The sequence below is a fragment of the Arachis hypogaea genome, unplaced genomic scaffold (assembly GCF_003086295.3).
Source record: "Arachis hypogaea cultivar Tifrunner unplaced genomic scaffold, arahy.Tifrunner.gnm2.J5K5 arahy.Tifrunner.gnm2.scaffold_91, whole genome shotgun sequence".
NCBI classification, from domain to species: Eukaryota; Viridiplantae; Streptophyta; class Magnoliopsida; order Fabales; family Fabaceae; genus Arachis; species Arachis hypogaea.
In genome coordinates this window covers 33,532-46,326 of record NW_027255503.1, presented here as the reverse complement: position 1 = coordinate 46,326, position 12,795 = coordinate 33,532, and the positions used below count along the sequence as shown (strand labels likewise).

Here is a 12,795-nt window from a genome sequence, read left to right as displayed (position 1 = left end):
TTGGAAGTTTTCTCCAAATAAAAGAGATGAAATCTATCGGGCTTATATTAAAGTTGGGCCAAATCAACCAATTCTTGATAATTATCCATTTTCTGGTGATAAAAGTCATCGTCGCTTTCAAGCTTCATGGTTTAAATTGTTTCCATCTTGATTAGAATATTCTATAAAAGATGATGCTATATATTGTTTTTCGTACTTTCTTTTTGCTAAGAAACCTTCAATCAATACGGGTTCAAATACTTTTATTGAGAATGGTTTCAGGAATTGGAAGAAAGTAAATAGTGGAAAAGAATGTGCTCTTTTGAATCACATTCGCAAAGGTCCTAACTCATTCCATCATAAGGCTCTGAAATCATGTGATGATTTGATGAAACAATCACAACATATTGATAGACTTCTTCATAAGCAAACATAAGAAGAGATTGAAAAGAATTGAATTCAACTAGGAGCATCTATAGATTGCATTAGATGGTTGACATTTCAAGGTTGTACATACAGAGGACATGATGAAAACCAAAGTTCAAGCAACAGAGGTAACCTTTTGAAATGTTGAAATTTTGGGATCTTACAATGAAAGAGTGAAAAAGAATGTTTTGGAAAATGCTCCAAAAAATGCTAAGTATACTTCAAATGATGTCCAAAAAGAAATTCTACATATTCTTGCTACTAAGGTGAGAAATTCAATTAGAGAAGAGATTGGAGATGCCAAATTTTGTATTATTGTTGATGAATCTAGAGATGAATCTAAAAAGGAGAAAATGGCCATTGTTTTAAGATTTGTTACTCTAGATGGTTTTGTTAAAGAGAGATTTTTTGATCTTGTGCATGTCACTGATACTTGTGCAACAACTTTAAAGAAAGAATTGATTTCTGTCCTTTCTCATTATAATCTCCAAGTTGAAAATATTAGGGGTCAAGGGTATGATGGTGCTAGCAACATGCGGGGTGAGTGGAATGGTTTGCAAGCTTTGTTTCTTAAAGATTCTCCACAAGCATACTATGTGCATTATTTTGCTCATAGGTTACAATTAGCATTGGTGACAGCTTCAAGAGAGGTACTTCAAATTCATGAATTTTTTACTCAATTAAACTCTATTGTCACTATTGTTAGTGCTTCTTCAAAAAGACATGATCAATTACAAGAAGTTCAAGCAATTGAAAATGCAAACTTGGTTGCTCAAAATGAATTAGAAACAGGCAAATGTGCGAATCAAATAAGCACTTTACAAAGAGCTGGGGATACTCGATGGAGCTCTCACTTTAATTCTATTTGCAGTTTAGTAAAAATGTTTACTGCTACCAATATTGTTCTGAATAATATCATTGAAGACGGGAAAACTTATGCACAAAGAGGTGAGGCTTATGGTGTTAGTAAAATATTATTGTCATTTGAATTTGTTTTCACTTTGCACTTGATGAAAGAGATTATGGGAATCACTAATGTTCTTTGCCAAGCACTGCAACAACAATCTCAAGATATTCTTAATGCAATGCATATTGTTTCTACATCAAAGTTACTTCTTCAATAATTAAGAGATGGTGGATGGTGCAATTTTCTTGCAAATGTTAAAGATTTTTGTGAAAAACATGAAATTGAAGTCCCTAATACGAGTGCACAATATGTTTTTGGAAGAGGTCGATCTCGTCAACCAAGTGTGACAGTTGAGCATCATTATCGAATAGATGTATTCTTGGCAACAATTGACTCTCAAATACAATAGTTGAATAGTAGATTTAATGAGCAAACAATAGAGCTTTTGACTTTGAGTTGTGCTTTGGATCCTAAGGACAATTTCAAATCATTTAATATTGAAGAAATCAGCAAGTTAGCAGAGAAGTTTTATCCCCTTGACTTTCCTTCTAATGAGCTAAATATTTTGAAATCTCAGTTGCAACATTATCAACATGATATACAGAATCATTTGAAAGGCATTGGTACACTTTCTGAATTGTGCAACAAGTTGCAAAAAATAGGAAAATCAAGAACTTATCACATGGTTGATAGATTAATACGTCTTGTTTTGACTCTACCAGTGTCTACAGCAACAACAGAAAGAGCTTTTTCAGCAATGAAAATTGTTAAGACAAGACTCCGAAGTAAGATGGCTGATGAATTTCTTGCAGATAATTTGGTCATCTATATAGAAAAAGAATTAGCAGCTATTTTCGACACAAATTCAATTATAGATGATTTTGAAAATAGAAAAAAACGTCGAATAGCCTTTTCATGATACAAAACTGTAAGTGGTAATTTTTATATATTATTGTCTTACTTTGATTGAGATTATATATTTATTTTTTTTAATTTTATCAATAGAAATAGTAATATAAAATATAACACCGCCCCCCCTAAATAGTTAGCCTAGCTCCGCCCCTGCAGTAGCCATAGGATGATAGGATAGAGATTTGAGACGATGAGGACGAGGAAGAGAGTATGGAAGGACAACGACATTGAGTTGAGTTTGAAACTCTAGAGATCATCATAATCATGTGAGTAAACTACCATTTGTACCCACGAAAGTTGAAAACGCTGACATATCTACCCATAGAAAAAAGAAATTACCATTTGTACCCATAAAAAATTATTTTTACAGGCAAAATTATTCAAACACTAAAAAATTACCTAAAATCACTAAATTACCCTCATCTTCACCACCACACCACCTCCTTCACCCAATCACCTTTCTAACCCTGACCCTCTTCACCCAGCCACCACCCCTCTTTTCTAACCCTAACCCTCTTCACCCAGTCACCACCCTTCTTTTTCTTTCTAATCTCAAATCCCACCACCCAATACATTCCTTTATCTCTCTGTAAAGCTTTTCTTGGACTTTCGGATTCGCAATCAGCTGCGCTATCTCCCATTCCACTGCCATCGCCGTCGTGTCCATTCCCCCGTTCAGGAACTTTGAGCAGAGGGAAACCAATTCATCATTTAGAGGACCAGATTTCCTCCCTTCAACCTTCAAATCGAATAGTGTGTCAAGGTATGAGAACGTTGTTGCGATTTCGTCGGAGCCTGGATTCTCTATAGCTTTTCTTCTCTGTTCAATCAACGGTACAATGAAATCCACCTGTTCCTTTCGAACTTGTAACACTATTTTCCTCTGTTTCGAGAAGAAAGGACTCAGGATCGGAAGTTAATCATCGAGTCTTGGATTCAGAGTTATGAGAACGTTCTTCATCACTTGATCTATTTTCTCCACCTTGTGTTCTTCCATGTCGAGGCCAAAACACATTGCAACGAGGATACAGAACGTCGCGAACCTCGCATCTTTGCGGACGAAGACAACGCCATTATTGTTCTCTGCTTCAGTTCTGAGCCGGTTGATGAGATTCTCCATGGCATTGTCCCTCACGGTACGGAACTCCCTCAGCCTGGTGGAGCTCAGCATGTTCTGAACCATGTTCCGCCGCAGAGACTTCCAAACCGGTCCATAAACGGCGGCATTAATGGTGAACTTGTTAGAGCTGAAGATAGTCCTGGTAGGATATCTCATCAATGTGGGATTGGAGATTAGAAAGAGAAAGAGGGGTGGTGGCTGGGTGAAGAGGGTTAGGGTTAGAAAGGTGATTGGGTGAAGGAGGTGGTGTGGTGGTGAAGATGAGGGTAATTTAGGAATTTTAGGTAATTTTTTAGTGTTTGGATAATTTTGCCTATAAAAATAATTTTTTATGGGTACAAATGGTAATTTCTTTTTTCTATGGGTAGATATGTCAGCGTTTTCAACTTTCGTGGGTACAAATGGTAGTTTACTCTTTTTGTTAAATATTCAAATGTGGTTTTATTGGGTTGGCTAATTAGGCGTGAACTACTTTTTTCGGTCCACTCAACTCAACCCCCAACCTATTATGGCTAAATTTGTCAAACCTAGACTACCTATACTTATGCCTAGATTCGAGTAACATTATTAATTTTAACATAAAATGACATTTTACTTAATGATCAGTCCGTAATCCTTTATCAATTAAAGGTTATTTAATAAAAATAATTTAAATTCAAAATTTTTAATAATTATCCATTTTAAAAATAATAGACAAAATTATTAACAGAAAAAAACACTAAATCTACAAAGTTCCTAGTCAAGTTATTTATTGACAATATAAATTTTATTTTTTCTCTCCAATAATACAAACTTTTACTATCTATTAATACGGAAAACCGTCCAATACTTGGTTCTAAAGTAATATACTTTGGAGACAGATGGTAACGGCTGAGGGGAAAGAAAAGAGAACCACGTTGAAAAAAGAAAAAAATTTGGTAAAAATTTTTTTTAAATCATAATTAATCAAAATTTTTTAAAATTTATTTTATGTATATAATTTAATAATATTTTGATTTTTTTATCTCATTTTCTTATTGATCTATTTATCATAATTTTATCAGTTCTATTTATTAATGATATTAATTATAATATCATATCTCTAATTATTAGACATTTTTATAACAATTATTCTTCATATACAAGTCATTTGTTGATACAAGTTTATACAAGTTATTCATTTATATTTATGCGTGCACGTTTTTCTTCTTGTCATTACTGCACTTTCTTCTTCTTCTTCTTGTTGCACCTTCTTCTTCTTTAATTATCTCGTTGTTGAAGATAATGAATAATTCAAGTTCAGATTGTCAATTGAACCAGAATGAAATTGATTATTATTTTGAATCCAATCAAGTGGCTGAAGTGTGGTTCGATTCTAGTTAATTTTTTCGTTAGTAGTTTATGATTCTGTAGGTGAATAATATTTCATTGTTGATGGTTTGAATTAAATATAATGTAAAAGTTCTGAATTAAAGAAAATATTTTTCTGTATTTGCAGTAAATTTAATTTGGGCGTAACACGAAGATATTTAGGTGTAACACGAAGATATTTGAGTGTATTGTTTAAGAATTTTCGGTGTATGTGTGCTGATAAGTTCTGTATAATTCAAAATTTTTCCTCTTCCTCATCTTCTGTTGCTTCTTCTTCTTCTTCATCTTCTTATTTCATATTCTCATAATTCTTCTTAAGAGGAAAAAATCAAACAAAGAAGAAAAAATACATGATGTTATAAAATCAATAGAAAGAGGAGGAGGAAAAAAAGTGCAGCAACAACAACAATAATAAAAAAAACGACGATGAAGATGCAATACGCGAAGAAAAAAGAGGAGAAACGCAAAGAAGGAGGAGAAGAAGGAGGAGGAGGAGGAGGAGGAGGAACGCAGGATATAAAGAGGAACAACGTGATTTCACACACGCGTTATGTAAGTGACTTGTACACCAAAAAGGCTTGTATGTGTAGTTAGGAGTGGAAATAGGCCAGGCCAGGCCAGGCTTTGCTCTTAACAGCGCCAGGCCAGGCTTTGCTCTTAACAGGCCTGGCCTGTCATGTAGTTAATTGGCTTGAGTCTGGTTTGCAGCCTGCTATAGGCTTTTTTCAAAGTACTAATCCTGGCCTGTTATTCAGCCTGGCCTGGCCTGAAACCTGTTAAAATGTCTGCTAATTTTTTTTACAAAAATAAAAATATTATTTAAAAATTTTTTTTAATAAACATATTTATATGTAAAATGTCATATTTAATATTTATAAGAATTTTTAAACTTTAAAGTATTTAAAATATACAAAACTATTTATAATTAAATATAATAAATTTAAAATATCTCATAATTTTGTTAATAATAAAAAATTTATTTATATATGTAATTATATATTAAAAGGCCCAAGCAGGCCTGACAGGCCAATAAGGGTAATTAGTGAGCCTGGACCTAGCTTATTAACATAATAAGGTTTTTATAAGAGTCTGAGCCTGTGCCTATTTTATAACAGGCCAGGTCAGGCCAGGGCAAACACAGGCCAGGCTACAGGCCCCTGGCAGGCTGCCTGCCCTTTTTCACCCCTATATGTAGTGTAACACCCTACCATATAGAATCTTATGCTTAAGTCATAAGACAGAGGTGGTGAGGTATTACGAGCTCTAAAATCTTATGCTTAAGTAAAATTATATATATATATATATATATATATATATATATATATATATATATATATATATATATATATATATATATAAGTTTAATAACTAGGAGCCTTTGATAAAAAGTCAAAACAAAAGCGGTAAAACGAAAAGTGCAACACACACGAAATGACAACGTATACGAACCAAGATAAGAGTAAGCTAACATGGATATATACTAAAGAGTTCCAAAATACAATTAACAAGGCTCATGACTCAGCTCGCGAAGATAAACCGGCCAGAGCATATAAGTATATATATACATATATATAAGAGAACCCAAAAGAACCCAAAATACAAACTTTACAGAACCTGTTTCTCAAAAATAACCTCTAAGAGGAAGTTAATACATCATATACATAAGTAGTGGAGATAATAAGTATCTACATATACATGTAACCAAAATAAAGCCCAAAAAATACCAGAGATCTTCGCTATCAGAAGCTTCCAACATGCCTCAGTAAGGTGCCTCACGTCTTGCATCTGAAAACCACAAAATATATATGGGGTGAGAACCAGAAGTTCTCAACATAGTAACAGTGCCCACATATCTAACATATAATGTCCCGGAAAAGCCAAAGGCAATCTTAGAACTTTCGACGTTGATTTAAACTTATAAAACATAACTAAACCAAAATAGATTAGGAAACTAGCTAAGGGTCTTCATTCTATCTAAAACTCTCCTTTCGAACTCCACCGAACCTCCCAACCTCCATTGGAATAATTTATTCAAACATAATTATTACATACAAGGAAAAATACAACTAAGATTCAGATACAACAGATAAACAGGTAGCAAGTAGTTTATGCAATCAGTTAGGCAATTCAACACAACTAAGATTCAGATACAGCAGATAAACAGGTAGCAAGTAGTTTATGCAATCAGTTAGGCAATTCAAACAAAGCATACTAAACAAACACATAGATACATATGATGCATGCCTGTTCTATGGTTGATGAGTCTTATCTATCGGTTATATAGCCAACCCGACAAGTCTTAATAGCTAACCATTGGACTGTTCCTCTATTGTGCATCCCTAAAACTCAAGTAATTCTCAATCATAATCATATAACACACGCCGGTGTTTATCCACGGGGGCGTGCTCATCTAAAAATTTTACAGTATCTGGCCACACTTACGACATAGGGTCAGCAGAGTATCGAGTCTCAACCTGGAGCACGTGGTGGCTAGCCATTGCTTTCACCCAGAAAAACTCATATCTCAGATATTTGGAAGTGCAACAATCACATACTCAATCAATCATCATATAATCATAATCAGCCATAATTTCTTTATCAATATAGCCTTCCGGCTCATAATATAAATGGCACTTCCGCCATCATCATCATTAAACACATATAATCATTATCAGCTATGATTTATCATCAATTTACCTCTTTCTTCATCAACAAGTTACCTTCTTCATAGCCCTCACTATGTTTCATTACCCAAAATCCACCTACCAGGCTTTAAACAAGAGAAAATAGGATTTTGAAAGCTGGAGGAATGCCTTAGAAATAAAAAAATTAAAGTTTGGAAAAACAGGGGACTCGCGTACGCACCATTGCAAAACTGGACCTCTCGCGTACGCGTCACTGGTTTGCGTACGTGAGCTCCTCAACCCGAAGGCATTGCTCGCACCGCGTGCCATGTGGTCGCGTACGCAACCAAGAAAAAGACCATGTCCACATACACGACACACATCTCACGTACGCGAGCCCTTTGGACAGTGTCCAACGGCCACGTCGCGTGTGTTTCTTGCGTACGCATGCATAGCAGAAGTTCAAAAAGCTGCTAAGTCCAGAATTTTCAGTTTTGCACACTAAACTTTGATCGTGCATAACTTTTTCGTTTTAAAGTATTTTTCCTCCGTTCTTCAAACGGTGTAAACATATCGAACTAGTTTTTCTTTTTAAATAAGTTTGATACAAATCAAAGGTCCAGAGATCAAGTTATGCTCTGCCAAAGTTGATCAAAATCACGATTTTCATAAAACTTTACAAACCTCCACTTTTTAAAACATCAATTCCAAAACTTTTAAAACCAACCCAAACTTTACCAATTCAGTATTAAACATTTCCCAACACATATTTCTAACTTCCTCATTCAATCCACAACCTACCAATTTCCCACTTTCATCAATCTCAAAATTCAATAATATTCAATATTTCAAGTTCCAACACTACTCAACTTAATCAACCATTATGCATACCAATCAATATCAGATACAAATTACATACTCATCAACAAGAGCATCAACCACCACCTCTAAAACCATTAACCACATAATCAATACAATCCATCTCAACCAATCAACAACATTAATAATTCGGTTCCTATCCTAGGGTCACTAGCCTAAGTTTTCACAATACATTATATTTTAGATACGAGAAACCGAAACCATACCTTGGCCGATTCTTCGATAAACCCGGAACACCTGAAGCGTTCCTCGCACTACAAGCTATCAACCTTAGCTTTCAAAATTGATCCCAAGCTTCAATTTCCTTAAATAAGTTCCAATCTCATTGGTTTGACCTCCAATTTGATTTTCTTACTAACAACATTCAATCTAAATCACATATATCACTATAATTAATCCCTAAACTCAAAATCTCAACAATTTCATAAAAGGGTTAAGGTTCTTACCTTGCCCACAGCTCAAGTGAGCCACACCCAACAAAACTCACAAGCTAATTCGAACTTAAACCCCGAAATTAAATAATTTTCAACATAATTGTTCATTAAATTTGAAACTTAGGGAGGAAAAAACTAGAACACAGAGGTAGTTTTCTTACCTAATCAATGACTAGATTTTGTAGAGCTCGCCGTTGCGGTCGCGTGGCCACAAACGGTGCGGCGATCGGAGGTCGGAGAGAGAAGTTATGTTGGATTGAAATCAAACCAAGGGTTAGGTTTCATGGAAGTGTTCTTCCCCCTTGGGCAAATGATTCAGCGTGTTTTGCCGAAGGAGGGAGGAAAGAAGGCTGCCTTTAAGTGTGTTTGGGCTGAGTTGGGTTGGGCCTTGGGCCCAATACGAGCTCGGTTTGGCCCTTTCGGCCTAATAATAGGCCAAATTCTTTAAAATTAGTGTCAAAATTTCCTTTTTAATTAGTTCTATCACATTAAACTATAAAAATTTAATTTTCTAATTTTTTCAAATAAATATTAATTTATGAGTTAATTATTCATTAATTATTTGGGTTTTACATGTAGCAGTACTCTTCTTATAATCACTACTTAATATTCCCTTTTATAATTTGAAATTTATATTTAAGAATACAATAAACAATAATAAAAGTAAAAAACTGTAATAATAATATTCATTAAATGACTTTAATTGTAATTGAGTTTTAATTCCTTTATTTCATTTATTATCATTCTAGGAGTTAGCAAACGTAAAGGCCTTGTTTAATAGGTTTATCATTATTAGAAGAATCATGAAGGCTGTATACTCTCTCAGAGGTCAAAAATCACAATTTTAGTTCAATTACAAGTACAATTGGGATAGATTACGGAAATTTACAAGAAGTCGCCTTTATCATTGCAAATAATATGATATTTGAATTCGACCTTAACACAGTACCTATGTCGGAAGGAGTTGAAGAATAAGTTGAACAACAGATGGACTCACCCAATGAGATTGTTGTCAGTCAACCAATTTTTAAGAATATGAAAAACTATGCTAGCTTTGATAAGGTATGGTAATAAACTGATTTTTTATATGCATTTATAATTATACTGTACTAAATAAGTTTATAGACAGAACATTCATAAGTTCATATACATAACATCCATAATTACCAACAACTAATATCTAAAAGTTAAATTCATGTTTATTAGATATTACATCCATACACATATCATTTTTTAGTTATTGCATAACTAACTATCAAGTTAACACATAAGTTTTTAAATTTTATTATAATTGAATTTGAAAAAATGTCAAATTCTTAAATTAATTTATTCAATTGATAAATTCATACACATAACATCTATAATTTCATATTAATAATATCCATAATTTTATACTCATAATATTCATAATTTCATACATATGATGTCTATAATTAATAAATTTTTATAATTAATATTACCAAATTTAAATTATGTGTCTTATTGTATTCTTCAAATTATCTCATATGTGCACTAATAGGTCATGATTTTAATTATTTTAATATTTTTATTTAATATTTATATGTATGCTTATTTATTGATTTTAATATGACGAGTTAATAATTATTTTTAAAAATTTATTTTTAATTTTTGTTTATATTTTATTTTTTAATAGTCTATATATAAAATATGAGTTGTATAGTAGAAGTTGTTAAAATTTTTTAATTTAACCTTCATAATTTCTGTAGAAAAATTACATTTTAATGGGTAATAATGTGATTGAGAGATGTTAGGAATTTAATTTGGAAAAAACTGAAATTAATTTTAGAAAGAACATTAATGACTCTAAACACGCAAAAAAAGGGTAAGTAATAAGGAGGGTGAGTGACAAGGAGGTGTATGTCACTTGCTTATCAATAGAATGAGAATTTTTACGTGACATTTCTATATTGTAATTAATTTTTGACTGCCTAGCATCAAAATATGATTAGAAAATAGAAAGTGGCTTATCAATGTGTTCCGGACAAAAGTGAACATAACCGACCAAGAGATTAAAGCCGTAACCGACCTTACGGGATAACGGTCGGATACCACAACGGATATGCCACCATAATCCATAATCGCCAAATCCCGAAAAATAATGCGTCGTAATGAGCACTTAATACCGGAAAAATGGCAGCCCTAAAGGGCAAAGACTAAAAGGGAGAGGCAACCACCAGGTAAACACACGAAAACTCACTTACAACCTCACACTTTACTGACTTTAGCATCAGAGTATCTTGCAGGTTGCCCACCTGGTCTGATTCTGCACTTGACAAAGTTGGGATCCTCTACCTCCACCTCTTTAGATCGTGACTACGCTCCAAGCACGAACATTTGGCGCCGTCTGTGAGGATACGTCGCTTGTCTATTCTAAATTCTACTCTGAGATGAATTCAGCACAACACATGTTCACAAGATGAACAATGTAGGAAAAAGAGAAAAAAATGCATGGTCACAAAAGACAAGCATTAAACCACATAATATAAAAATTCCACCAAAGAGATGGAGATGTTTACAAATTTAAATTTGTGACCATATCATTATATGTTTTAAATGCTTATAATTGCTAAACCAATTAAATAGTCAATGATTTGAAGACTGTAACAATGTAAAAATTGTGAAGTAAGAAATCGAATTTTTTTTTTTTGCAAATTTACCACAAAAGATACACCTTGACACCCAGAGATCGAAGTTTATAAAAGTAGAAGACAAAAACTTGTTCTCACGTTAAAAATTCTAATTAAGCTCCTTGAAACCAAACCACGTTCATAGTTAGACATGTAAAGGTCTAACAGCATCATATAAAGTGTTCAAAAGTGTTTTTGCTCTTCCGAGTTTAGGAGTTATCTGAATAAAAATGTAGAGAGTAGGTTGGAGACACGATGTTACCGACATCTTCCTATTTTGTGTTGATAATTCTTCGAGTTCGTCATTCCCAATGGTGGGGTTGTTCCTGTAAAGACTCCAACGCTCAAGTTAGCATGGGTTGCAAGAAGAACCAAGTTAGAGATCATACCTTAGTGCAAGTATTTGGAATAGTGCATATATTGTGAGGTTGTGATGTCATGAACTCCTCTCTTTATGTCCTTTAGAGACTATGAATTGCCTTTTAGGTTAAGTTGATCTATGAGAATGAGTTGCTATTCTCATGAATTATTTGATACTTTATTGTGGTCCCTCTTTGTATGATGCTCTTAGGCCTTTTTATATTCAATATTATAACATTCTCTTTTAATAGTAGAATGATAGTTACAACATAACAATTAACCTCATAAAATTGAGTTATTAGACATTAGAATGAGTTATGAGGAATTAATGTCCTCTTTGTAAGATATGCTTTGTAATTTGAGAGAATACTTAATTATCAAATCAGTTCCTTAGAACCTATACTATTGAACCCGGTTCTTAGTATTGGGCTTATAGAAATATTCTAGAACAAACCCCAAAATCGGTATGTATTTCTTTCAAGAAAGATTTTTTAAATTTCAGATCTCAACCCAAGCATCTTATCCTTTAAGATAGAGCTTTTTATTTTACTTTTTTTTTATAAAGTCTGAACTCTGACCATAACTTCTATCAATCATAGGTTATCACCTCAATTTATGAGTTTGGGAGTTAGAGTTTTTTTTTCAAAGTTAAATATTATGATTCTTCGATCAATAGTCGATGCTTCTATTCTTTGAATGTCAAAATAATTTTCTTGAATTTTTTTATTTGGTTTCATGGACTTCCTATAGTAGGTACCCCTAACTCGTAGCTTGTAGGCACGAGCTCCGAGTTTTCGAGATTCTGATGAAGACATATCAAAATAAATTCAAGTTGTCAAAATCAATAATTATTAAATTTACTATACATGAAATAGTAATTCAATCATAAAAATGTTGAGTTTAAAATAAAGAAATTGTTTTTCTTAAACCAATTGCTTGATGAATTTTTTCATTTAAGTGAAATCTATCTAAATGAAATTTTTTCTATCTAAAGCAATTGTTTTCACAATTGAATGATGGATTTTTCTAATTTAGATTAGTTGACTCATGAATTTTTTCAATAAATAGTTATTTAGAGTTTATTTTTTTATTTCTACTATAAATTTTTATTATTATTTTTTAAATGATAATATTCTCTAAAATATTTTATAAAAAT

The 12,795-nt window shown here is 32.9% G+C and overlaps 1 protein-coding gene and 1 pseudogene across 1 annotated transcript; one reads left to right on the top strand and one right to left on the bottom strand.

Annotated features, from left to right (window-relative positions):
* The first annotated feature begins 758 nt into the window (after positions 1 to 758).
* Positions 759 to 1,529, top strand: LOC114927262 (uncharacterized). Its single transcript, XM_029296884.1, has one exon. The coding sequence runs from the start codon at positions 759 to 761 to the stop codon at positions 1,527 to 1,529; it is 771 nt and encodes a 256-aa protein (XP_029152717.1).
* A 1,212-nt stretch (positions 1,530 to 2,741) lies between these two features.
* LOC112785722 (cytochrome P450 77A3-like) lies at positions 2,742 to 3,500 on the bottom strand (annotated as a pseudogene).
* Positions 3,501 to 12,795: the final 9,295 nt, after the last annotated feature.